This window comes from Aspergillus bombycis (genome assembly GCF_001792695.1).
Source record: "Aspergillus bombycis strain NRRL26010 chromosome Unknown contig00020, whole genome shotgun sequence".
NCBI lineage: Eukaryota > Fungi > Ascomycota > Eurotiomycetes > Eurotiales > Aspergillaceae > Aspergillus > Aspergillus bombycis.
Genome location: NW_019170022.1, coordinates 112958 through 138931, shown reverse-complemented (window position 1 = coordinate 138931; position 25974 = coordinate 112958). Strand labels below are relative to the sequence as shown.

The 25974-nt window shown below is 50.7% G+C and overlaps 11 protein-coding genes across 11 annotated transcripts; 6 read left to right on the top strand and 5 right to left on the bottom strand.

Moving 5' to 3' along the window:
• Positions 1 to 161: 161 nt before the first annotated feature.
• On the top strand, positions 162 to 2357 carry ABOM_003263 (DEAD/DEAH box helicase; the record flags this gene model as incomplete). The annotated part of the gene is made up of 9 exons (XM_022530393.1): positions 162 to 511; positions 562 to 619; positions 670 to 805; positions 859 to 1219; positions 1268 to 1347; positions 1398 to 1549; positions 1610 to 1803; positions 1856 to 2004; positions 2056 to 2357. 9 exons carry the CDS (start codon positions 162 to 164, stop codon positions 2355 to 2357), a joined length of 1782 nt encoding a protein of 593 aa, XP_022391537.1.
• Positions 2358 to 3022: 665 nt separating this feature from the next.
• ABOM_003262 (polysaccharide deacetylase family protein) lies at positions 3023 to 4548 on the top strand (the record flags this gene model as incomplete). Its single annotated transcript, XM_022530392.1, has 3 exons — positions 3023 to 3906; positions 4014 to 4099; positions 4226 to 4548. 3 exons carry the CDS (start codon positions 3023 to 3025, stop codon positions 4546 to 4548), a joined length of 1293 nt encoding a protein of 430 aa, XP_022391548.1.
• A 437-nt stretch (positions 4549 to 4985) lies between these two features.
• On the bottom strand, positions 4986 to 6327 carry ABOM_003261 (glycosyltransferase family 31 protein; the record flags this gene model as incomplete). The annotated part of the gene is made up of 2 exons (XM_022530391.1): positions 4986 to 5306; positions 5362 to 6327. 2 exons carry the CDS (start codon positions 6325 to 6327, stop codon positions 4986 to 4988), a joined length of 1287 nt encoding a protein of 428 aa, XP_022391550.1.
• An 890-nt stretch (positions 6328 to 7217) lies between these two features.
• ABOM_003260 (phosphopantothenate--cysteine ligase CAB2) lies at positions 7218 to 8498 on the bottom strand (the record flags this gene model as incomplete). Its single annotated transcript, XM_022530390.1, has 2 exons — positions 7218 to 8235; positions 8296 to 8498. 2 exons carry the CDS (start codon positions 8496 to 8498, stop codon positions 7218 to 7220), a joined length of 1221 nt encoding a protein of 406 aa, XP_022391549.1.
• Positions 8499 to 9906: 1408 nt separating this feature from the next.
• Positions 9907 to 11505, bottom strand: ABOM_003259 (multidomain presynaptic cytomatrix related protein; the record flags this gene model as incomplete). The annotated part of the gene is made up of 8 exons (XM_022530389.1): positions 9907 to 10028; positions 10089 to 10256; positions 10325 to 10789; positions 10870 to 10926; positions 10976 to 11172; positions 11227 to 11236; positions 11290 to 11365; positions 11410 to 11505. 8 exons carry the CDS (start codon positions 11503 to 11505, stop codon positions 9907 to 9909), a joined length of 1191 nt encoding a protein of 396 aa, XP_022391608.1.
• Positions 11506 to 12326: 821 nt separating this feature from the next.
• Positions 12327 to 13220, top strand: ABOM_003258 (putative esterase/lipase; the record flags this gene model as incomplete). The annotated part of the gene is made up of 1 exon (XM_022530388.1): positions 12327 to 13220. The coding sequence occupies one exon, from the start codon at positions 12327 to 12329 to the stop codon at positions 13218 to 13220; it is 894 nt and encodes a 297-aa protein (XP_022391484.1).
• Positions 13221 to 14328: 1108 nt separating this feature from the next.
• Positions 14329 to 15949, top strand: ABOM_003257 (uncharacterized protein; the record flags this gene model as incomplete). Its single annotated transcript, XM_022530387.1, has 2 exons — positions 14329 to 15231; positions 15290 to 15949. 2 exons carry the CDS (start codon positions 14329 to 14331, stop codon positions 15947 to 15949), a joined length of 1563 nt encoding a protein of 520 aa, XP_022391604.1.
• A 431-nt stretch (positions 15950 to 16380) lies between these two features.
• Positions 16381 to 17407, bottom strand: ABOM_003256 (uncharacterized protein; the record flags this gene model as incomplete). Its single annotated transcript, XM_022530386.1, has 2 exons — positions 16381 to 17282; positions 17335 to 17407. The coding sequence occupies 2 exons, from the start codon at positions 17405 to 17407 to the stop codon at positions 16381 to 16383; spliced, it is 975 nt and encodes a 324-aa protein (XP_022391605.1).
• A 925-nt stretch (positions 17408 to 18332) lies between these two features.
• Positions 18333 to 19935, top strand: ABOM_003255 (class I SAM-dependent methyltransferase; the record flags this gene model as incomplete). Its single annotated transcript, XM_022530385.1, has 10 exons — positions 18333 to 18374; positions 18449 to 18483; positions 18571 to 18657; positions 18715 to 18756; positions 18796 to 18871; positions 18929 to 18969; positions 19019 to 19228; positions 19295 to 19628; positions 19710 to 19792; positions 19896 to 19935. The coding sequence occupies 10 exons, from the start codon at positions 18333 to 18335 to the stop codon at positions 19933 to 19935; spliced, it is 990 nt and encodes a 329-aa protein (XP_022391606.1).
• Positions 19936 to 20595: 660 nt separating this feature from the next.
• On the bottom strand, positions 20596 to 22857 carry ABOM_003254 (terpene cyclase/mutase family protein; the record flags this gene model as incomplete). Its single annotated transcript, XM_022530384.1, has 4 exons — positions 20596 to 20886; positions 20938 to 21486; positions 21549 to 22649; positions 22705 to 22857. The coding sequence occupies 4 exons, from the start codon at positions 22855 to 22857 to the stop codon at positions 20596 to 20598; spliced, it is 2094 nt and encodes a 697-aa protein (XP_022391607.1).
• A 1946-nt stretch (positions 22858 to 24803) lies between these two features.
• Positions 24804 to 25877, top strand: ABOM_003253 (ankyrin repeat domain-containing protein; the record flags this gene model as incomplete). Its single annotated transcript, XM_022530383.1, has 1 exon — positions 24804 to 25877. The coding sequence occupies one exon, from the start codon at positions 24804 to 24806 to the stop codon at positions 25875 to 25877; it is 1074 nt and encodes a 357-aa protein (XP_022391601.1).
• Positions 25878 to 25974: the final 97 nt, after the last annotated feature.

Below are 25974 nucleotides of genomic sequence, written 5' to 3'. Positions count from 1 at the left end.
CTTCGATTGAAAGTCGTCTCCCTCCTTCCTTCCTTCCTTCCATGTGTGAATCACTCTAAGTCGGTATCCCTCTCTTCCCCCAGAGCTCAGCGTCCTGTATCTGAATTATAACAGCCAACCGCACATTCTCCTCACGCGTATCTCGTATCCACACCAAAATCATGGATACATTTGACGTGTCCACCATGGGCACTGCCCTTGAGGATGTTACACACGCGCAAAACGCCAAAAAGGCTGAAGCTGCCAGTACTGCTCGCGAAAAAGGATGGGTCGAGCCGGAGGGCTACGACTACTCCAAGTACAATACAGCCCCTCCTGGACCTCCTCTCGCCAACCCTGGTGAGGGCACTGAGCCAGAACAGCGACAGCAGGAACTTCCCGAGTGGGCGGCCAACGCAGCAAAATACGAATGGAAAGATGAGTACGGTGACGTTGGCCCTGTCAACCCACAGCTCGAGGAGATGCTGTTTCGGAGTGAACTCATTAATCGAACTGGTCTCAAGATTGGAAAGTAAGTAGATGTATTCGCTGGATACTGGCACCAGATGCTGATCTTCAAAGTCTACAAAACATCGAGGTTGTTGCTGAAAGCCGTGAGCGTCCCAACCCAATCAAGAGTGTAAGTCTATTCAATGCTGATGGTACACCAAAGTCTTACGGTAGCTTCAGTTCGACGATGCCGGGCTGCATCCTATTGTGCGTGATAACGTCAAGCTCTGTCACTACGATATTCCGACCCCAATTCAGGCGTACGCGATCCCTGCTGTCATGACTGGGCATGACCTCATCGCCGTTGCTCAGACTGGTAAGTGGTTGAGGAGGATATATAGAGACTGAACGAGCTACTGACAAAACTAGGTTCCGGAAAGACCGCAGCCTTCTTGATCCCCGTCCTGTCGAAATTGATGGGCAAGGCAAAGAAGCTTGCTGCTCCACGTCCGAACTTGGCGGACGGGTTTAACCCCATCATTGATGCCGTCCGTGCAGAACCCCTGGTCTTGATCGTTGCGCCTACCAGGGAACTGTCGACGCAGATATTCGATGAAGCACGCCGACTCTGCTATCGCTCTATGTTGCGTCCTTGCGTTGTGTACGGCGGTGCCCCCGTGCGTGACCAGAGAGACGAGCTGCAGAAAGGTTGCGACATTCTCATTGGCACACCTGGAAGACTTTTGGATTTCATGGATAAGCCTCATATTCTGTCTCTCCGCCGTGTGAAGTAAGCTCTTTCTCTGACATTATTAGTATGTGACTGATACATAAAAAGGTACACTATCATCGACGAAGCAGATGAACTTCTTCTTGCGGACTGGGAGTCTGACTTCAACAAGATTATGTCGGGTGGAGGTAAGAGCAAAAAGTACGGGTTGACCTAACTGTGATGCTGATGAACAAAGATATGAACGAGGATGCGGACCACCGTTACATGATGTTTTCCGCCACATTCAACAAGGAATGCCGTCAGTTGGCCCGCAAGTTTCTGGCTGATGACCATGTTCGTGTTCGTATTGGACGTCCTGGCAGCACTCACATCAATGTAGACCAGACTGTAAGCTATTCATCAAGAACTAAGATTGTATACCATATAATTGATTGACAAACGATTTAGATTGTCTACTCCGAAGAGCATCTCAAGAAGCAGTGCCTCTATGATCTGCTTCTGGCGATGCCCCCTTCTCGTACCCTGATCTTTGTCAATTCCAAAGCACAGGCTGATCACTTGGATGACTACCTGTACAACATGGGCTTGCCCAGTACGTCCATACATTCAGATCGTACTCAACGCGAGCGCGAGGATGCCTTGTAAGTACTCTCGTACCCCAGACAGATTAGGCAGTCGTTGAAGGAGAAACAGACGTGCTTTCCGTACTGCCAAATGCCCCATCCTCGTCGCGACAGGGGTTTCGGCTCGTGGTCTTGATATCAAGAATGTCATGCATGTTGTCAACTACGACCTTCCTCGCCAGGCCCACGGCGGTATCGTTGAGTATGTCCATCGCATTGGTAGGTACTTCAACGAGTGGCTCATATCACCAGAATGCTAACCATGGATAGGACGTACTGCCCGTATTGGGAACGAAGGACTCGCTACCTCCTTTTACAATCACGACCGCGACTCGGATCTCGCCCCTGATCTTGTTCGGCTTCTTCTTGAAACCAAACAGAAAATACCTGACTTCCTGGAGTCCTACAAGCCTGGTGATGGTGAGAATCTCTTTGAGGACGACACCGACGATGAGGACGGAGAAAGCGGTAGCGACAATGCGAACGAGGGCGCTGGGAGTAGCACCTGGGGTGGAATTCCCATGGGTGACACTGAAGATGCCCCGGCCGCTGCCGTCGACTACGACTTCTAGTCAACCTTTTCAGGCTCTCCGGCAGTCGATGGTTGTCTATCTCTCACCACGGGTTTGGCTGAGCGTCTCCAAGGCTGTTGGGTGGCTGGGGTGTACCGGGGAATGCTGGCGATGAGTCGACTGGGGTAACTTCTGTGTTCACGCCATCAAATGTTTTATGCAGTGCAGGTTACTGCGACTTTCAATGTTCTGCGGTTTCAGCTCCATATGCGGGAGACAACAGCGGGCCGACCTTCTTAGCCTCGATAATTCCCTGGAAGCCTGGTAGGTGGTCACAGGAAGTTGTCTCCTCTTACTTTGGAATTTAGAGGGTACGGGTTTAGGGCTTCCTAACCAACTACCGGACTGGTTGGGAAGATTCGGGTAGTGGAGGGAAGGTGGCTTTGTTTTCCTGTATGGCTAGACCTTGAAATTAATAAGTTTTAATCTTCGACTCCAGTAAGAGCAGTCGTAACCCCATTGAGATGTGCTCGTCTATCAATCGCTCCTTCCGTGTAAGGTGAGTATCCATGCCATCACCATTTGTCTGCAAAAGTCGAGCAAGCTGACAGTCGTGACACAGATCCCCCGTCCGCTATCGTATACATACAAGTGTGAAGTTATCACAGTCCACTCTTTCACTGTATATCATACATACACTGTCCACCCGCTTCATAACAGCAACTATGCATACTCTCTATCTCTATACCACCCTCGCTCTCTTCTGGGCCACCCTTACCACAAGCACAGAAACCAACCGAACGCTCCTCCAAGTGACCTTTCTTCCACCCACGACCAACAACACCCCCATAATCGTCGACACCTTCACCCACCCCGATAAAAACAACCTTGGGTCCTGGCACGGCGCACTCGAAGACCTCTCTGTCACCCAGGGACGGAACTACATCGAACTGAACGCCTCAGACGCCGACCAAACATACCACAGCCAACTCTCCTCAACAACGTGCTTCGACCTAACCCCTTACAAAACCTGGATCCTACACATTGTGTACTCAGGCCCACCGAAATTCAGCATCTCCCTCCACCAAAACAATCCCTCCTGCAACCCATCGCTAAACCCTTATCCCGAAACCAGTGACAGCATCGAGGCGTCCCGCTACACTGCCAAACCCCACTGGCACCACCGTAAACCAAAGAAGCAAAAGGAACAGGACCTCTACATCCCCCTCTCCCACTTTGCCATCGACCAATCCCGCGTCCTCTCCATCTCCCTTGGAGGTTTCTACCCACCGTACACGCGCCCAATAAAAGTGTATAAGATCGAACTTATCCCGACCCTACCACGCGGCGTCAGAATTCCAAAGAAACAACCGACCGGGGAGCTGAGACTCCGATGCACGAGACCTGGTTCGTTTGCTTTCGGGATCGATGATGGCATACCCAGCCTTGCGGACGAGGTTAGGGAGATATTGGAGAGCGAGGGCGTGCTGGTTACCTTTTTTGTCGTTGGGGGACCACTCAGGGATAATAAGACGGGGTTTGCGGATTTTTACAGAAAGATGGTGGAGGGTGGACATCAGATTGCGTTACATTCAGATGGACATTCCAGGTGAGTTTCCCGCTCTCAACGTACTTCATAGTTTTTTGGGGTGCTGGGGGTAGGTAGGGGGTGGGCAAGCATAATGATATGACAATGCTAATGAGTGGCAAATGTAGGATGGAAGGAATGGAGTCGACGAAGGCTATAGATGATGACATTTTCCGCAATATCGCTACATTTAAGGATTTGCTTGGGGTAGAGTGTATGTATACATGCACTTATACCCATCCATCCATATTCTGGAAGAACTACACTCATATCACCTTTGACCCCCATGCTGCCTCACCTACCAAACTCCCCTAGAACCAACAAACTAATACAGAAATAGCCAGCTACTTCCGTCCCCCATACGGTACTATCGGGCCCCGCACGCGCCAAATCCTCGCCAAACGCATCAAAAACCCCCAAATCATCAACTGGAGCGTCGACATCGAAGACTGGAGGTGGGCAGACTCCGACACGCCCGAGCGCCAGCTGAGGGCGTTCTACCGCGATGTCGACCGCGGGGGGAATCTGGCTGTGCTGCATTATCTGAGCAATTCGACCGTGGGATATTTTCGGGAGATTATCCACTATGTTAAACGCAAGGGATTGAAGATTATGCGTATTGATCAGTGCTTGGAGGATCCCGGGGCTCCTAGGTTTTTGTAGGATGGTTGGGCTGGTTTTCTGTACTTCTGTGAAGTTGTTAACTTGGGTGCTCTTATTTTCCGTGTGGATTAGTTGAGTTTAGTGGGTTTGCAGGGTTATTGTTGGAATGATTGCTCTTATTGTGGTAGTTGAGATTCGCTAGAATTGATGTATTGAATGAAACCATCGACAACTCCTATCATGCAAGACGAGACCCAACACCGCCCAGAGAAACATATCAGAAGAAAAGGAGCACAGCGAGAATGGTAGTCTATAGTATACATCCAGCCAGGAGATCAGCATAAACCAGCTGGGCCCCATTTTGTCAATCCGACATCGAGCTCTAGGAGAGTCTAACTCCAGCCCATCACGTTCGACCTGCGAACTGCCAATGCATCACCGCCAATACGCGCAAGAAAAAAACAAAAACATGTATAGAAAAAAAATGTAAAGAACAATCAGGCCGCACCCCACTCCACACTCGAACAAACGGGCGCCTCGTGCATCATCTCCTCGATCTTCTTCATAGCCCACCCGGACCGGGCCCCCGAGCTAGCCGTGCCCAGTTTGGGTGTCTTGCCGGTGAAACAGGATCCAGAGCGGAATGAGAATTGTGCACAGTCGGGTTTATCCTTACAGAGAGATTGACATTCGTCGAAGGTGGTAATTTCCGAGTGTTCTTCGTCGGAGAGGTTGTCCCAGTTGTCGCGGTATGATGAGAGGTTTGGGTAGATGAGTTCTTTGAAGGCGTCGCTGTGGAGGAGAAGAGTGGTTTGTTTCTGTTTTAGGGATAGGTTAGGTAATTGTCAAGATGGAGGGTGAGAGGAAACTTACCTCGCGCCATCGGCGTTGTTCGAAATTGAATAGATCTTGGACGTCGCGTGCGCTCAGATGGTGGAATGCGACAGCGGGGAAACACCAGGGCCGACGGTAGAATGCGGCCGTAAACTCATCTAGTTCACCGATGTTGGTGTTCTGTAGGATCGGCCAGGAAAAGTGCAATGGCACACCGACGTCGGCCAACACTTTGCCCAAGACGCAGTCTCCAGCCCAGTGAGCATCCGTGTACTCGTTCAGCTCGACGTTGCGCTCTGTGTACTGCTTTGCGACTCGCTGCATGGCCGGATTCGAGATGGCGAAGCCCGAGCCGCCGTGGGCGAAAATGACATCGGCAATCTGGGTCTCAGTGCCGATGTACCACGGCTTGGACGCATCAAAGTGCGAGAGCCATTCGAGCAACGTCCCCCATGAGTAATACGTGTCCGCTTCCATGAAGACGTACCATTTTGCGTCGTCCTTGTAGCGGAGTGTTTCCTGAACCATAGGCAGAAACTTCCACTTATCTAGTTTCCAACCAGGGTTGTTTGGCTTGCCGATGGCAGAGTTGGCCTCATCGGCGAAATCACCAGTTTCCAGGCCCGCTCGGCCCATCTGTACGAGGCGGTTGTAGATGCTGAAGTCGGGGACGGTCCCTTTCACGTCGGGATCCATGTTCCGGAAGGCATCGTGCACTTTAATACCGTTGATTTCCTCCTCAAAGTCGGAAAAGATCACATAATTCGGGACGCAGCGCAGGGTGGTCTGGAAGTGCACCGGGACCTTGTCCAATGCCTCGGTGACGCCTGTTTTCAACACGACCAGCACGTCTTCCATGCCCGGGAGGGGCGGGCATTCGACTCGACGGCGGCCATGGGTAGCGGTAGGGTGGAAGCTCGATCGAAGGCCGGCGAAGTGGTAGAGGAGGAAGAGACAAAGGACGGAGGTGATGGCGGCGATGCGCCGGAATCGACGAGGAAACATCTTAGCTAGCGAGAGGAGAGGAACGCTCGTCGGAAGCTGGGGACAACCTCCACACAGAGCACCCGGGGAAATGACACTAAAAGGGCAAGATTATAACCGTTCCTCCAATTCGATGGAGAACAATCTACCATTTTTCGTTGTTCCCTTTGCCTCGGCTGGTCGATTGCGATGAGGGATTCGAGGGTCGACGAAGAATGCAAAGCCACAACAGTATATAGACAGAAAAGGAGAAGAAAACCAACGAACAAGAAGAAGAGAGAAAAAAAAAAACCAAACGGACAAGGGCAAACAGGCCCCCAAGTCCCGAAGATCGACAAGAGACAAGCAGGTACGGTAGGTCGTTCGTTAAGCGGCAGAGTCAAGAGCAGCGGAGGGATGATCGACCCACTAGGATCTGAACCTCAATGACGCGTATGGGCGCAGCTCAAGAATGAGACACTCCTGCTGACAGTCAAACTGAAACAGCTCCATTAAGCTGTAACCAACCACCCGATTGAGTCTCACCTGTCTCGGAGCATTCGGCAATAGCAGTTGGTTGTGATATCCAACATGGTGTCTAAAGGAAGGAAGAGGCCGATACCTACAGGTTACAAAGTGCTTGGTGGAAGAAGAAGAGTCACGGATCGGGGTAACGAAACGGTATGGCTGGTATTTTTTTACCCTCCCAACCTGGTAATCATCGTCACTGATCGCCGCCGAATGGCGCCAATCTCAATCTGAAAGGCGTTATATCGACGAAATTAATTTAATTCGGTTCCTACTTTAAATGATGGTCATAATTTATGAATTAAATAAAGAAAAAAAAAAAGATCTCAGTCTAATAGATTAAACGTCCTCATGCAGGTACAGTGCATTCTGTACAGGAGAAACATGGTCTATGACTCGATCAGCTAAGCCTGGGCACCATGTTTCGCGATCATGTTCGAGTGCAGCTTGACCAGCTCAGGGATGATCAACGCTTCAATCTCCATGCCCTCGTGGCTGCTGTCTTGCCCCTGTTCATAGTCCCCACCGGTTTCCCCGTTCTTTGGGGCCGCTGAGCCCCCCGCTGTCTTTGCCTCGGCCAGTCCCACCTGCTCTTCTGCTCCAGAAATACTCTTGCTACGCTTAGACTTCGGTACTCGAATCCAGCGCTCATAAGGGGCTTCAGGGGTGACAAACACCACCTCCCACTTCCGCGTCGATAGCAGGTTGCCTATCACCAGATGATGCGCATACCGCTGGAGTGCCGTCCGTGCTTTGTACACAAGCAAATTGGGATCAGTCTCGAGCTTGAATGAGACTACCATACTTCCGTCGGGTGCCCACCCGTCCACCAGCTGATGCAAGAATTTTGGCACAGGGTCCAAGTCGATGATCAGCTTCTTGCTGTGGGTGGGTGGCTTGGTCTCCTGGGGGATTCCACCCGTGTAAATGTCCGACGGGTCAATGGCTTCCTCGTTGTTCAAGTTCTGAGGCAACTCAGAGGACTGGATCTTATGTTCTGACATCCGATCGCTCGGGATAAAGAAGTCGCTAACCGCCGCGGCGAGGTAGAAGAGGGCATTGGGCCCCAGGGGTTGCATCAATGTGGCCAACGAGCGCAATTCAAACAGATATTCAGATACGGTGGTGAATGGGAGCAGGAGCAAGCGGTTATGTTTCTTCGCATAACGATATTTCCTCAACACATCTCGCATCTGGTCCTGGTATTCACTGTGGACCACGATGCGCCCGTGATCAGATTCAGCGTTACTGGCCGGAGGCGCTTCGTCCATGAAGTCTAAGAAGCAATTGGTCGAGTGGCTGTAATGACGAGAATAGGGCAGTAAACTAAATTGACGATGCAGGAAAATCACGGCGTATCCCGCTTCGAGGAAGTACTCGGCACTCGTGGCACCTCTTGTTCCGGCGGAGAAGTTGTCGATGCTGGGGAAGGCAAAAAGGTCATCAGAGAGACACTCTCCCCGGGTCAAGAAGGCTGCTTACAAGCGAACGGTTTGGTTCTCCAGAGGGACCGTTGTACCTCCCGACGTGACGAGAACGAGACGCCTGTTGTCCTCGACATGGTAGTTGATGAAAGCTCGAGCGAGGGCTTCGTGTTTTGGAAGAGCTTTTGGCGGAGGATAATTGTTGAAGTAGACTGACTCTGCTTCGGCAGGGGTCATTTCATTTGTGGGAGCAGAGGCCATGTCGCAAGGTAATCAAGACCGGGGTTACCGGGCCTTATTGCTCGAGTATGATGATCCTAACGGCGGAGTCAGAACGGGTGTCACTTTTCAAACAATAGAGGTTTCCAGGTGAATGGAAAGAGATGATGTGTAAAATTTTCGACCATGAGGGATAGGATGCACATTGACAAAAAAAAGAAACAATTGAGTCACGAGCAGAGGAGGCTGGACCTTATCTGGTATACTACTTTGTACTCCGGAATCAGTCCTCCGTAAAGTGTAGGTGCCTCGGTCTGACGTGATACCAAGAGGGCACAATTCCACCACCGCGGCAATGGTCTTTCGGATCGTACCAAAAGGCTACGGGGTCTGCGCCAGGGGAATCGATTGAGAAAATATGGTTTGATGTGATGCTGATTTCTACAACGTTGTCTCCATCACGCCCACCAAAAAGATGCCGAGGGGCAATTGAGAGGGGAACTTTCGCTCACCGCCCGCAACAAATGACGCAGATGACAGCTGATCCTCCAATCATATCGCTTCGGTCCAACGGGAGGTCACGTGGGCGGGATTTAACCTTATCTGATCTTAGCCAGCCTGTCTCAGGTTGCAGGAAATGGTTGAACATCAACAATGTTGAGCCCTGTTTAGGGTTAAGGAAGGATCGCAGATCTCTGTGAGATTATGGGTCTAGAATACGACTAAAACATCGAGAATTGCTGAGTGGTCAATGATGTTGGTACTATGCGTACCGTTGAGAGCAATGCTCAGTATTTTCAAAGTACACAGTCGATACAAAATATACAACAAATAAATGGCTCATCAAGGACTTTAATACCTGCCCCTGGCCCTTTTCGCTGGGTGTCACATTTGACTGCTATTCTCTTTGCGAGTAGAGCTTATTCTGGAGGAACTGTACTGCTATAGAAAGGTCTTGGTAGCATTGGTTGCTGTGCAAAATAAACAACTCTGTGAAGATTCAAAAGCTGACGTGCGGCTTCCCGTTGCATAGCATTTTGGAGAGAGGTATACGGGAACAATATTTCGATACTCATAACCGTACGCAGCCTGCGATGGCCGCCCATGCTCAAGATATCGATATAAAGTAGCTGATTGACTCCAGTGAGATGGTACAAAGTGTGATTTGGGTGCTCTTGTAAATGTGATCAATTCCACACGTACATTTGTTATGCGAGACACGTTATCGTCTACTTTCCACACTAGGGACAGCAAGTTGTTTGGTACAGCAGCCATGTGCGTCTCATCCTGTAACAGATAAAAAGTACTCTGCATCACAGTGGTATTCAGGTTTAGGTGATAATTGACTCTTGATTGGCAGTCGGAAGGTGTTTGCTAATAGGGGGCTTTTTGATGTTGCCCACCCCCAGGCAGGTTCTCGAAAATCAAAGATTTAAATTGACTAACACCATCAACCCTCAAAATACCGACTCCGTATTGCCTGACTGATCGTACTCATGCGACTCGCCATGCCACCATGTTGCATATTACTCAGGAGAGCCTCCTCAAGTGCCGATTGTGTAACACTTGTGTCTACCGATGGCAACGTCAGTAACAGAGGGACTAAGAATGAAACAGAAAACAGAGACTCACCATCTAGTTCACTGAAGCTACTTTCCATACTCGGGGTACCATCACTCATCTCCCTTCCGGAATTGTTCATTCTCCGAGGACTGGCGCGAGCCAGTTCTGCCGTCCGTCGTGGACTCAACGGTGATGGAATACTATTGACTCCCCGACGTTGGATTGCCACTGGAGCCCCTGAACTAACCGAGCTCGTCGATGATTCGGTCGTAATGGATGCTCTCGAAACCGGACTCTGCTCTGACGTACGGCGTCGGGCTCGGTTTGATCTTCATCTTGCAACCGGAGAGTTTCATTGAGATCCTGCGCTGATGGGTCTCGTGCAGCTCCAGGCTGGGCTCGGGAAAGTGGAAGAAACGCGGGTGCATCGTCCTCATCTTCTTCGTCGTCGTCACGAAGACCAGGTCGATGCGTAGAAAATTTGCCGAATCGTCGAAATCGTAGTCCTCGTCTACTGGCTAGCCCGTCGTCTTCGTCTGACGAGGACGAGGACGAGCTTGAACTTAGATCTTCTTCCTCAAGGGTGGGCGATTTGTGTACGGGTGCCGATGGAACTGGAGCCTGGTCCCGCTTGCTTGCTGATGAACGCCGGTTGAAGCTCTCCCAGCGTGAATCTTTGAACTCCACAGGGGTTTCAGTGCGGGGCGATTCCCTCGAAGTTTTGATTTGGTTTATTGTAGTTGCCGAGCTTGTGCGACGTGGTGGCGGACCTGCAGAATGTTAGACAAGTGTTCGCTTCCATGGTTTCTGGACCCATATAGTGACGATTTCTACTCGGGCAAAGACTTACCTCGCTGAGGCAGAGTATCTTTTTGTTGTGAGGATAGACGACTCTGAACTCGTGGGGCTAATTCATATGAGCCGATGACACACAAAGCCCTGCAAGACTTGCTTACCTGCACCAGGGCCACCTTTGGCTGATTGGCCGCCGAGCGCTGTGCTTCCGGATACCGAACCAGGCACAGGGGACGGGGAACTTGACTGAGTGGTGCCCACCTTGCGCATCTGCGCGCGGACTTGGGATAATTGGCGATCATACAACCATGCTGCTTGCTGGAGGAGAAACTGGAGAGTTACATCGAATCGTTCGGCTCTACATATAAGAGTAAGCGGACACGAGCGTTTTCATTCGGGCGTGAGAGCATACAATGCTTTCCCTGTGATCAGTTAGTATCTAGGAGACACAAGAGTTTTGCGCAGATATACATACAATCTATATCATCGCCCTTAGAGGGCCGCGATAGTAGGTCCCAGAGAGCTTGGTCTTTTGCTGCGTTCCACTCAGCCTAGCACAGTCAGTAGATATTTTATGCAGGTTAGCCGAGAGAACACTTGCAGGTGGAGGATCCACAAAGTCACCCCGAGGAAAAGGGAGGCGTATGAAAACTGTAAAGTTGGTATCCCCGGACTGATTAAGAGACGTCATCCTGCGGTTGTTGTTGTTCCGGTGGAGATAAGCTAGAGGTGTTGGCGGTGGAGCTTTTGGACGATCAGGAAGACGCAGTTTTCGACTGTATTATGCTCATGATACTGTAACCCCTCTCTCTACAATTCCAGTCCAGGTATGCACGGAGATAAGTCGATGCCGGCAAGTAGATCGTGGCGGTTGGATCATCTGAGTGATTGTGATTGAATGGATGGTCGGGAAGTGTAGTCAGACGCCAAAGCATGTGCGTCGCAATAATGGAAGCATGTCGTGCATCTTGGCCCACCCTGCGGGGACAGGCCGTTATTTGTGGTATCTGTGGGTATTGCCACAGTTTTCACTCCTGTCCACGTGAGTATTCCGAAAATAGTAATTAGTTATGATAGCAGCAATGTGATCTGGCCGAGCCCTATCACTGTCATTCTGTATTGCACGGCACCTAGCCATGACCAAGGGATATCCGGAGCACTTCGGCACAACGCGAAATGTAGAAGAACATTTTCTAGACGGGCCAAGACGTCATCATTTTGTGTTTAAACGGTACTGTGTACTCCGGAGTACGAATCTTTGGTTCGCAATTTGGACTAAGGACACACCGTCCACTTTTAGTTACCACGCGGCGGTCCACCAATCCTACACTAGTGGGTTGTTGGTTTCCTTTCAAGAGCCATTCGACCGTCCGAGTCATTGATGCCAGGATGGCCGATATAAGTTCGGCAGGTGAGACGCTCTGAATTGCTGAAAATCCAATGCGCGATTAGTTACGAAGCCTGAGGTTGCAACAGGCTGGAAAACGTCACGCGAAACTCGTTAGGAGCTCCATGCCAGACTCCACTATGTCCTTTCTGACCTATCTGTATTACAAAGTCCTTGCCGTGTTAATCAGGGCTCTCGCTAGTCGCGGCAAGCGTCCTATTTCTAGCCCCGATGACGTCGTCTACATCCAGTCGCGGGAGGCAGCACGAACAATCAAAGCACATGTCTACCGATCGGCATCGGCGCCGAACCCAGGCCCCATTCTTGTTAATTTCCATGGCAGTGGATTCATGATTCCTATGCATGGGAGCGACGATGAGTTCTGCCGGCAAGTCAGCCTAGAGACGGGGTACACGGTGCTCGATATCCAGTACCGTTTAGCACCAGAGCATCCCTTCCCCGCCGCCCTCCACGATGCCGAGGATACGGTGAACTGGGTTCTCCAGCGTCCTGAGGAATTCGATACATCCCGGCTGGCGATCTCGGGTTTCAGCGCCGGGGGGAATCTGGCTTTGGCACTCTCCTCCAGTGTTTTCCCCCGAGGAACCTTTCGATCATTGCTCGCGTTCTATCCCCCAGTTGACTTGTACACGGAACCAAGCCTAAAGACTCCACCGGATCCCGCAGGAAAGCCGCTGCCTGCAGCGCTAGCCCGGATTTTTGATCGATGCTACATTCCTGCGTCCTACGATGCCAGAGACCCTCGAATTTCTCCGTTTTATGCCCAACCTGACCGCTTTCCCGACCGCATCCTATTGGTGACGGCGGCTTGTGATAGCCTCGCAGGTGAAGCTGAGGCGCTTGCCGCCAAAATTGGAAAAGAGCCGGAGCGGGAGATTAGTGTTCACCAGATGGAGGGCTGTAATCATGGCTTTGACAAAAATGCCCCTGAAGGGAGTCTTTCTGCACAAGCGAAAGACAGGGCCTACACCATGGCTCTCGCGATGTTGTCCCGCTGATGAGAGTTGAGACATCAGATTGCCAGTTTATATCCCTCATAAAAAATTTCACAGGCGGTTCGCTTCTTTTATTTAGGCTCGGGTAACTGGCGGTGAATCAATCACTTATGCCGTATGGTCTAACTGCATATCATTTTGGCCCGCCCACAATGGCGCCAGCTGGTACTCCATAGAAATTCATACGATTGACGGTGAGGTGTCAACTAGGCCACCGCATCATCGAATCACAAGGCAAAGAATAAGTCCCAGGATGATGGGACGGTGACGATCCTGCAACTGGAGAAGAACAGTGGGCCAGCAGAGAAAATCCTCATTAACCGTTGAAACATGAAGCAACGGTGCCTGACTCGGAGGCAATGGTGATGCAGTGGCTGAAACCACGCCATGGATGGTTGTCTCTTGGGGGCGGAACGGACCGGCACAATGCCCTATGCCCTAAATTGCCCGAAGCAGTAGTACCCCTGGAGGGGCAGTTGCGTTTCACCCGCGGTCACGGATTCCCTTGGGTGGAGAAAGCCACTGACCTACGTTACCCTCACTTGCTAACAATGGGAAATGGATGGTGCCTGAGTGGAACAAAAACGAAAGGGAAAATAAATATAAAAAATGAAAATAAAAAGGCTAGACACGAAAAAGAAAATTCCCCGAATCAACCATCCTCATCATCCGAGTCGTCAGATTAGTTAATGATTCGGTCAGGCGGGTCACTCGTGGGACCGCAACAAGAGAAAGAGAGATATCACCTACCTAACCTGCTGTCTCCTTTAAAATAAAAATGGGAATTAATTAATACGATTAATTAAATCAGTCAATCGTCTTAGTTCCTTTCCCTCCACTCACCCTCCTTCCCTTTCCCTTTCCTTCTCCCCCCCGGTCCTTCGTATCCAACTTGTTCCTTCCTAGTTCACACTCCGCTAGTCGGATGCCGTCCTGGAGCGCCTCAATCTCGTCCACTGTGCGTCGAGTGCTGTGGACGAGCCTGTTGGCTTCTTTGTAATACACGCCTGTGAAACACCCATTGTTGTCTTGTCTTGTTTGTTCTTTCAGATACCCGGTCTTTGACTCATCTGCACCGTATGTTTTCTGCGGATCAAATCCCCCCAATCGCATGATGCCGTCCAGCAAATCCGTCGGGTTCGACGAGAACAAATACCGCAACGAAGTTCTCCTTATCCCCTCCGAGGATGATGAGAGATCGCAAGAACAAACGCTAGTAGAAGAAGCGCGCCAGTTGGGTTTAAAAGTTCCGGAGGTTGAGATTGTGGCATCGCTGGCCGCGTCGATTGCTTCGGGCATGCTCGACCTTTCCTCTCCGATCCTGTCATCGGCGGGCTCTTCAACCGATCGCAATTCCGTCTGTGAGGTCACCCCATCTAACGAGATACCTCCCCTGGATCAGATCGCATCGTCATTATCCGAGTTTAACCTGTCCGACCACGCCAAGTGCGGCAGTACTCGCTCGATCGCCTCGCTTTCAACGCGCCCAACCTCTTATAGTTCGAGCGAGGGGAGACTGGCTCACGGCACCGATGGGATCGCATTGCGAACCCCTGGCCATCGAAGCTCTTTCTTGAGTGTGGCGTCGAGTGAAAAGAAAGAGAGGCGGAAATCAACTCTGAAGTCGGCTATTGACAAGATTCATTTCCGGAAACGGCGTTCACCCTCCGCGGTCTTACTCCCTCCGGCCGCGCAGATCGCCGTTGCGAAGGGTGAAGGAGGGGTTGACAAATACTATGTGGAATCTAAAATCAGTGAACCGCGGGGCCACGATAGTGCGGATGAAGAGAGCCCGGTACTGAGGCTGGAGATCCCGGTGTTTGACAACGAGAGCGTTCGGCGGAGCCTTGAGAATGCAGACCTCAGGCAGATGCGCGAGTCCCAAAAGATGGAAAAGAACCGGCACATGACCTTTCAGGACGCTTTTATGAGTGAACTCCGACGCAACCACCAAACGATTGTTGCCGACCGGCTCGCAGCAAACAAACGGTCAGAGGAAGAAAAGCGCGAAAAGGTAATTGCCCCCCTGTCAATGTGTATGCTCATTTCGAGTGACTGACCATTTTGGCTAGAATATCGCCGATGCGAGCCGCATGGAGGAACGACAACTCGCGGTGGAAATGGATCAAGTTCGCGAATTTGAGCGAGCGAAGATGAATTCCCGGACTCGAATCAAGTATATGGAGGGCTTTTTCAGCAATGCAAGCCCTCCACATTCCCCCGGATCGCCGTCAGGGCCCGAGATATCACCACCGCCTACTCGAAAGTATACCCCACAACACAAGGCTCAACTGGCTCAGGAATATCACGACCATGAATCGATGGACCGACTTCACGAAGCCAAGATCAAAGTACTAAGAGACCGCCAAGAACTCAAGCTCCAAGAAGTTATAGCCCGCATGGAGAAAGAATTGGACGATTTGATCGATAAGCACGCGCTGGACTTTGCCAACCTGCAACAAGACCACCAGCTAGAGGAGGCATCGGCTCTGCAAGTCTTTGAAGCCAAGAAGACAAGACTACGCCATCGATGGAACCTGGAAGAGGCAATTCTCCGGAAGAAGCTCGAAATGCAACATGGTCAACCCTACGGGCCTCTGCCCCCTTTGTCGTTCGCCGACTGTCGCTATGAGACGCGCGACTCGGCGATTTCCGTTTCGGAAGAGAATGCAACCAGTGCAAGCGGTGATGAGGAACAGGTGCACCGGAAGAGAGGTGAACCGCTACTATAATTTATGATGCGATGTCCCAGTGATACCCTTTCCCTTTTCCTCCCCTTCTGGTTCTCACCCTTTGCATATATTAACAGTGACATATCACTTCAACTTAGCTTAATGTTTTATACTTCGGCTATTGCTGACATCTATTTTTTTTGTAATTTTACGACATTTCTTTCCTGCATTCGGTGTGCTTGCTTTCTGGATGGGGCATCACTATACACTTTGGCAGCTGTTTGGTTTCTTGTGCATATTTCACTTTCTGGATGATATTCTTTTCTCCACTACATAGATTTGCACCTCTTTGAGCGTTTAGATATCCTTGCACTCAACACTGGGAATATATGAACATGTATTTATGGCTGGGAAGATGTTTTAACTTGATTAATTCACGAACTCATTGGGTATGTGCTGGCTCTTAGATTCAAATTGGGACCAGCCCAAGCTCATTCTTTGGAAACCAAATGCTGCTTCAATCTGTCCAGTACCGTCTCCACTCGGCCATTCCCGCCAGTCAAAACAGCTTCGAGCAACTTGTCTCGTCCATCATCGCTGATGACCACCGCACGCTCCACGACCCCGTTGTCGGACATTTTGAATCGTCCCACCCGTCCATCCTCCCATTCCAGTCGAACATAAGTTGCATCGAGCGCGGTGGGGGAAAGAGATACAATGCCGAGGACATTCGTCTCCAGGCGGATTTCCTCCTGGTTATCCGATAGGATATCTCGCACCCAAACGCCGTCATCATCATCGTTAAAAGCTTCAATGCCACGCCGCTGCATACCGAGTTTTCCTCTAAGAAAATTCACGGCGTCCATTCTCAAATGCCATGCAGCCAGCTGCCGTCTCAACTCGCGAACAAACCTCGGCAAATCCTGCCGACTCGCGTTCTTCTTCCACGGCTTCAAGTTCTCCTCCGCTTCCGCTGCACGCGCGGCGGGCACAGGCAAAAAAGCCCGTTCAAGCTTCTCCACCGAGATGAACGCGGGAATCGTATGCCGATGCACTTGCAGTCTCTTCTCCTCCCCGGGCACCCGTTTCAACAAAACATAGTACGGTTTCGTAAAGCGACCGTTGCTCGCGCAGACATCAATTCGCACACCTAGTAAATTTGGATTCTCACTGTTTGGGGACGGATCTTTGAACGGGAAGGTCGTCGCTGAGAATGCGACCCGGTGGTGGTTCACTTGGGCGTGTTGTCCTGCGGCGCGGACCAACGGAGACACTTCTGCGCCTAGAGATGAAGAAGGTCTTGAAGACTGGTATTTCTGGAGATGTTTCTGGAAGTTATCCGACGAGAGTAGACTGGAGGCAAGAAAGCGACGCTTGCGTTGTAGATTGCGAACTGTTTTGGTGAGTGTTAGCTTTGCGACGGCGCTTAGGGGGTGGAATCGTACTTTCGGCGCGGACGGTGGCTATTTCGGAGTCTAGCTCTTCCTCCATGTTCTTGGGAGGCTCGGTAGTGTCCATTTTGGATGCTGGTATTCCGGACAGGAGATTAAGTTGGGAATGCGGAGAGTTGCGACTATGATTCTGGGATCGGGGAGCTGCCTTCGGGTGGGGCGGAGTGTTTGTTTATTTTGTTACGATCACGTGATGTAATTTGTATACAAAAAGAGGTTGGTGGTCATGGACATCAAATCCACGAGATAATGTGGGGTTTCTGCAGATAATTAGTCTCATACTGTGCACATTGCACAAGCGACGAGATCTAAAACAAGTCCAGTCCCGTCGTCTGAGAGCCAAAGAGTGGCTGCTCCTAAGGAACAGCAGCCCCATTCCATGCCGAGATACCTATGTCGAAGACGATATCGACGAGTGAGACCTGCAGGACTGGGCAATGGCATGACCTACATGTGAACCCTTGACGGGAAGTGCCAATGCCATACATACCTATACTCCCCGTCGTAAGGAAACTTCACGTCCCCAAGACTCTCACCCGATCCACCCCGAGTCATCCTGTACAACACAAACTCAAACCCATCTTCCCAAACGATCAAGGTCTAGAAGAGCCACCCCATTGAAACGATGTTACATCCAAGTGCCATGTAATACGAATACACCAATCCCGTCTGACACTAGAATGGCTCCTTCGACAATGAGGCAGCAGACTAGCGTCGGAACGTTAATGGCACGCAGTGGAGTCGACCGTTAGGGCTTCCGAGACCATGCAGGACTAGCTCGTCCATGCATGGCCCCCATGTCTAACAGCCCAGCGCCCAACCAATAATGCGATGAGACGGTAGATTACGTGACGAGACGAAGGAGTTAGTAGTACTGACATGGGTGTTTGTCCGGGCACCACTAGATATTAATATCTGGGGGGTGCGTCGGGACGAGGGGGTGGTGCGGACGTCTTCCGAATTTGTTGTTGCGCTTGCTGACGGTTTTCGTGATGTCGCGTGTTGATGGGCCTGACATTGTGGAGGTTGATACTGTATGCTATGAACGGTGTTTGTTTGGCTCGAGCTTGCTGTGTGGGTTTTGGCTGATGTTTTGGATATTCGACAGGATGCTGAGTCGGGGTATGGGGAGAGTGTGCAGTCGTGAGTTTTTCGTTCAGGACTATTTTACTATCTGCTTTCCTGGGCTGGGTCCTGAAGAAGCGAATGCTGACGATATCTATCTTCTAGGGAATGGACTTCACTCCGCAGCAGTATCATGAACTATCACTATGATAATGGACGACGCTACCACGCCTACCATGCGGGATCATACTGGTACAGATCAACCTTCTACACCATGTTCTGCTCTATCAACTGATTAGCACCATCAAGGGGGCCGAACGACGAAAAAGCCATGGAACAACTAGATATAGGGTAAATAGCCCATCCTCCAGTCACCACCAACGAACTAAGCCAATCCAGCCACCACGTCTTCAACCTCCTCCTAGACGGAAGGCTGTATCTCGCACCGATCCCAGAGAACGTCGACGTAAGAACACTGCGCATCCCGTATCCAGTTTCAACCAACTAACCTACCCAAACACAGCAAGTCCTTGACATCGGCACCGGAACCGGTATATGGGCTATGTCCGTCTTACCTCCTCGTCAACCAGATTGAGTATACTAACGAACACAGTGACTTCGCAGACACGCACCCCGCCGCAAAAGTAATCGGAACAGACCTCTCGCCCATCCAACCAACCTGGGTTCCACCAAACCTCCACTTCGAAGTCGACGACTGCTGCGACGACTGGGTCTACGGCAGAGACAGCTTCGACTTCATCCACGTCCGCGGCCTGTACGGCTGCGTTGCAGACTGGGATAAATTCTACAAAGAAGCTCTCAAGTACGCCCCCCCCTTCCCTCCCACAACCATACCTACCTAACTAACAATTGCCCCAAACACAAAAAGTCACCTAAAACCAAACAGCTACCTAGAACAAGTCGAAGTCTCCGTAGTCCCCAAATCCGACGATGGCAGCACAACCAACACCATCTTCGACGAGTGGGGCAGAGTATCACTACAAGCAGGAGACGCATTCGGGAAGACACTACGGATCATCGACGAAGCGAAGGAGAAAATGATGCAAGCCGGGTTCGTCGACGTCCAGGAGCACCGCTTCAAGTGTCCTGTCGGGCCGTGGGCGAAAGACCCGCGGCTGAAGGTGCTGGGGAAGTACAATCGGCTGCAGTGGGAGATGGGGATTGAGGGGTGGAGCATGATGCTATTGACGAGGTTCTTGAATGTGAGTTTCTTCACTCTCCTGGTGTACCGTTGTGCATCTCAAATCTACGTGATGATGCTAAAATGTGTTTCTTGTGTATAGTGGACTCGTCAGGAAGTCGAAGTATACCTCGCGCGCATGCGCCAGGGACTACGGGACCCGAGTATCCATGCTTATCAGGAGAAGTATGTACTACCTTCCCCATTCCCCCTAACCCTCCCTATCTCTTACCTATCAATAGCACTGAGTATCAAACCCATGACATAATCCCATACTAACGATACATAGGGTCGTAGTATACGGCCGCAAACCACCCAACCCCCTGTGATGTCACCAGAAGGGCCCAGGGCACTACCCACAACGTCATATCCATAGCTTAATGAACAGAATTTACCTTAACCTAGAAAGCAAAAAGGTAAGACAGTCGCCACTGATACCATCGTAGCTGCTGGACCCGTGGAATCTGGAGATGCAGCGCCCAAGGGACGTGCAGGCGCGTATGATGTCAGCGGCAGATACTTCCGGCAGGTTATTTTCCACGTAGATCAGTGGCTGTCGGAGATCTGGGTGCGGGTTTGGGGTTGTTCTGGATTGTTACTTAGTCTGGCGTCTGGCAGTTAAGGTTGTTGTGTTGGTGTTGGGTTGCTTGTGAGGGCTGTATCTTGGATGGGAAGTAGACATGATAGTATCTGGGGGTTTGTGATATCCTGGCTATTCTGGGATGACGTGGTTGAAGAAGGGGTGTTGGTGTGGGAGTTCCGGGGGGAGGCAGAGCTTTAGGTTGCTTAGAGTAGTTTCCGGAATGAGTTTAGATATAGGTTATTTTCTCGTTTCGTCATATGTTCATGTGGTATATACATATTATGTTATACACTATGTCTGATCGAAGTGAGCTTCAGAAGAGATGTATAGCTTGTGAAGTAGCTGTGGTGGCCTCGTAATTGTGTCAGACAAATAGAAATTAGTATAATTAATATAGCATCAAGAATCAAGCAAGTCTGTAGTTAGGATACGTCTGAGCAAACTTCCCCAACGCTAGCATCGTGAACGTAAACTTATAATTAGGATAGGAGATGGCACATGTCTTATTGAACATGCCCTCGATGGCTTCCGGCAGCCACTCGCCATTGGGCTGTTGTCTTGCCATTATCAGTCGAATGGCTTTCTCAATAGGTTTCATGTCCGGATACTCAGCCGAGAGTAAGCCGATGACTGCATATGCCGTCTGCACGACTTGAGAGCCGCTTGGATGCTCGATATACTTGAGTTGTCGACAGCCCTATCATCCTGTCAATACAGGACTAGTATTAAGGTGAAGGAGGTAACTTACCTCGCAGCTTTCAGACCACCCACCGTCCTCTCTCTGCTTCGATAGTAGGAAGTGGCATGCCTTCCTGACGTATTCACTATTTTGATATGTTTCTCCCACGGATGCCAGACTTTCCAATGCGAACATAGTGCCGTACGTGAAGCAGACAGCCCAGCTTCCGTACCAACTGCCGTCAGGGAACTGAGCTTTCTTGATATATCCTAGCGCACGCTGGATGAAGACCTCGATTTCCTTCGATCGGTAATCCGGCCAGTGCTTCTTAAACAATGTCAACGCCGTGACCACGGCCGTCGTACACTCTGGATAGTCATATTCAACCATGATCCGTCCAAACACCTCCGCAGCATTGAACATCTCCATATACTCCCCGCCTCTAGTTTGCTCATAAGACGAGCATCCACCGGAGGGGTTCTGATAAGTGAGCAACGTATCAACGGCATCAAAGATCCTCCGATCATCAAGCAACTGCGGGTATCCCGGGGTCTTCTGCAGCAAAATAACCGACTTCAAGGCTTCCGAGATACAGTCACACACAGCATATCCTTGGTCCTTATTACTGAACCCCCAAGCCCCCTTCCGCGGATGGCGATAACAAACCTCCTGATCCTTACAATTCTCCCTGATTTGCTGGCGATCCAGGAACTCCACGCCCGCACCAACATAGGCCTCCACTCCTCACTCTCCGCCAAACCAGCGGCATGAACAGCTTGCACCAGAAATGCCGTATCCCAGCACTGCACCCCATTCGTCCCATTCACTAACATGCCCTCCTTATTAACCCATAGAAAATCTTCCAGCCGCTCCCGATGTCTTCTGACGGAATACGCGTCACCCCCATCCCTTATGAAACAAACCACCATATTCAACGGCGCATTCACAGATGCCAGATCAGCATAGTCCGAGTTCTCATCCTCCATATCCACCAGCTTGCTCACCCAGTCCTCAGCCCAGGTAGCTACGAACCTCGGCCTCAAAAACGGCATCCATATCTCGCTCAACCACCAGTTCACAGAACCGAGTACCCAAGTCTTCGGATGATGGTTGTCAATCTCGGCAATGGAGTTTCGATTCCCTCTCCAATCAATACTCTCCCAATCCTGGGTAAACAACTCGTTCCGCAACGACCGAATGACCTCCGTCTCAGGCATAGTCCACCGTCTCGACCAAATAAACGACATCGGTAGGAACACTTGCCGAATATGTATCCACCACCGCCACGGTGCGACAGGCACCCAGTCCGGCAATAACCACGTTTCAGGCGGGACGGGGTTCACAATATCCCAGTCCGCAATGCCGAGTAGCGCCAACCAGAACTTGGCCCAGTGGGGCGCGTACATGGCACCGCCGTGCTTGTGCAGCAGGGTGCGGGCTTTAATCATCACCTCGTGGTCGGCAGGGACGCCGAGCAGGCGGAGGACGGTGTAGTTCAGGCTCGTGCCGAACACGGTGCTTTCGCCTTCGGTGTGCAGGCCCCAGCCTCCATCGACTGGGTTGGCTCGCGCAAAGAGATAATTTTTGATCTCCATTGCGTAGGACCAGGGGATCGGGGTTGCGGTTGCGGTCCACGCGAAGACGATGCAGGGAATTAGGAACATGGGACCGCCGTACTCACAGCCCCAGTTCCCAGCGGAGAGCTGCAGATTAGAAAAGAATTTCAGGCCATTGTGGACTGTCTCTAAGGGGGATTTTGGCTGGGGAAGATCGGGAAGGTTCTGTGTCGCGTTAGTTGAATGCTACTCGGCATATGATTACTAGGTAACTGCATACCAGTGGTAGACCGAGATAGTATTTATCGGCTAACGTCTGAGGCCATTTTCGCGCGGACTCGTCGTCTTCCATGTAGTGCCATGTGTGTCGGCCATCTTCGTTTAATAGTCGCCATCGTGTGTAATCGGTTTTCTCGGGCAATGTGGGCGGCATGTCGATTGGCCTATACTTGGGGTTGTAAATTCGGTTGCAAATCGAGAAGTCGGCGGAAGTGGGCAATGCCACTTTATGGGGTTGCCTGGACAAGCCGCTAAAGGGCGGTTCCTTGCGCTAAGACACTCTAATGTGCTTAACGCTTCTAGAGTGGCCTTAGACCCTTCCTTGCGTCTTGGCTGGGGGTGGAGTCCGGGCTTCCGCGGACCGCGGGACCTTTGCGATGAAAGAGAGGGATGAGTATATTTTGCGGGCGAATAAACATGCCTAGTGAGCTTGAAAAAGAAAGACAGAAGCAAAAGGTATGATATGTGCGAAGGTACGCGTTTTGAGAGCCGTGTGAATTTGACATGGGTTTGCATATTATATATAAAATGGATATTCTCACTTATTTGGTCGTATTGAGGAGGACGCAACATTACGCATGTGGATGCCAACATAGTAGATGTTGAATGCAGACGGGCTTTGGACACATGCACACTGTGACTAAGAATTGTGATTGTAGTCACTGAGCTGGTCAGACATGTAGCGGTAAAACAGTATGCTTCATCGAGCTTTGTATCCGGAAGATCAGCTTGCTACAGTAACAATTAATCCCTGAGAAATGGTTACACCAAGCACACACTTACAAAAAATCCCTGAATTCAGTTACTATCGCCTCTCCCCTCTCCGTAAGATATCTTTTGTCTGTTAGTGAATGGTTCTTTGTTGTATGTTACCATGCCATCAAAGTCTCAGAGATACGAATATACAACTCACGATACTTTACCTTGTAGTACTTGTCCATGATGGTGTAGAGTAAGTGGGCATGTAAGATGTTGAGTATAGCCATTCAACTTATCACCTTCATAACACAGGTCTGGAAATAGACAACAACAAGATGACTGAATGCTCGGGAAAGAAAAGTATTCTCTGAGACAATTTCTGAGGGATCAACGTCTTCAAACGCAATTCTTATACATTGTCTGGTAGGCCGTAACGGGCGTACGGAAGAATGGTGGACGATAATCGAACCCATGCGCTTGAAATGAAGATAATCATGTGATCCCTCTACCGGTGCCTGGTTCCCAAGGCCTTCAATCAAGCCCTTCTTTTCTTGCTTCATTTCCGGACAGTAAGGATGGAAATCTAGACGGGGATCGAAGAGGAAGCTATATGATAAAGAATTAGGGTCCTGGGGATTGAGTTGTCCATATATTAGGGAAGGAAGTATAGGCGTAGAGAGTCTACAGTGTTATATCGGGGGGGCTAGACTGCTAACGGAGAAATTAGGAACTGTATCGGGGTATCGACAGGTACTGGATACTCCGGAATTCCTCTACTAGGACCGTGGGAAAGGCCGTAAAGGCTAGAAACGACAAAGGTTACCGGAGTAGTAAAGGCCTACTACTTTAGCATTGCCTCGGTACCCGGCCGGACCCATGAGTCTAGTACAAAAGAAGGATCGACGGCGTCTCAGTCTCCGCTTTTACTGCGTGTCTTAAGACGATGAACCAACGATGGCATACCGACTTTACAACACCCGTTGACCAATCAGAGCCGTTTCTGGCCCGTTCGAAGCGGTGATGTTGGATTCGAGCGTCTCCTCGTTGAGGTCACGGTACGCTAGTCAGTAATTTAGTTAATTCATTACTCAGTGTCTTAGTGAATCCGCGAGGTAGCAGTTAGAGACAACGGAAGACAGACGAGGGGTATAAGAGGTAGGGCGTTGAGCGGGAGGTCACGGTGTGTGCCAGCAGTCGTTTCAACAGCCAGCAGTTTGCCCACTTGGAGACAGCGTTAAGGCCGGTCACATTGAGGCCGAGAAAATCTTGTCAACTCTCCGTCATCTGTGCCCCGCTTGAAGCTAGTGTCAAGTCTTATGCCGCTCGCCGTGTGTGCGAGAACACCCATACCGCCCGCTATCGGTCCCGCTTCCCGCCCTTAGGTTCCCAGAACAAACAACGATGTCGCTACTGCGCTTGCCCTGTGAGCTTTTATTGTCTGTTGCTGAGTCTCTTGAGACAGAGGAGGATATAAATGCTCTATCCCAAGTCAACCATCTGCATCATGCTGTCATCAACCCATACTTGTATCGATTCAACGCACGGAACTCAGAAAGCTCAGCGCTCGTATGGGCTGCAGCATACGGAGCAAAAGATACTGCACAAATCAGCATCCAGGAGGGCGCTTACCTGGACGCGAGCGACGAAACAGGCTTAACTGCACTGTCCTTCGCCGCGATGAACGGGCACGAGGAGGTGGTCCAGCTTTTACTTGAAACCGGACAGGTTGATCTGAACGCCGTGGATTTTGAGCTGGGTCGGGCACCACTAGGCTGGGCTGCAGAGAATGGGAGTGCCGCTGTAGTAACACTGTTACTTGACACAGGGCTAGTTGATGTGAATTCAAAAGATCATCTGCTTCTTACCCCACTAACATTGGCCGCACAATCAGGGTATGAGGCGGTAGTGAAGGTTCTCCTCGACACTGGAAAAGCCGATGTAGACTCAAAAGATGTCACTGGGTCGACAGCACTCGGGTGGGCTGCGGAGTTTGGACATGAGGCGGTGGTCAGGCAGCTACTGGAAACTGGACAAGCCGACGTGAACTCAAAAGACTCTGAGGCCGGCCGAACACCGCTATCTCGAGCTGCAGAAAATGGACACGAATTCTTAGTCAAACTGCTGATCGACACGGGAGAAGTTGATGTGGATACTAAAGACAATTGTAACCGAACACCACTCTCCTGGGCTGCAGAAAATGGACACGAGACAGTGATCCGTCTATTGCTAGAAACCAGACAGGTGGACATGGACTCGAGAGATTACGACGGCTCATCGCCACTCGCTTGGGCCTCAAAGAATGGCCATGTTGCAATTGTGAAGCTGCTGATTGACAGTGGACGAGTGGATGTAGACTCTAAGGACTTCCTGGGTCGGACACCATTGTTTCAGGCTGTGGTGAACGGGCATGAGGAGGTGACAAATCTTTTGTTGAAGAGTAACGGAGAGGATGGCGAGTCGATTCCAGTACTTTGAGCGAGAAAATCAAAAACTATGAAGATAACCGCCATGTCGTATATCGAACGTAGAATGTAGAACGTAGAAAGTGTAGCGAGAACGGCGTAGATCGTTG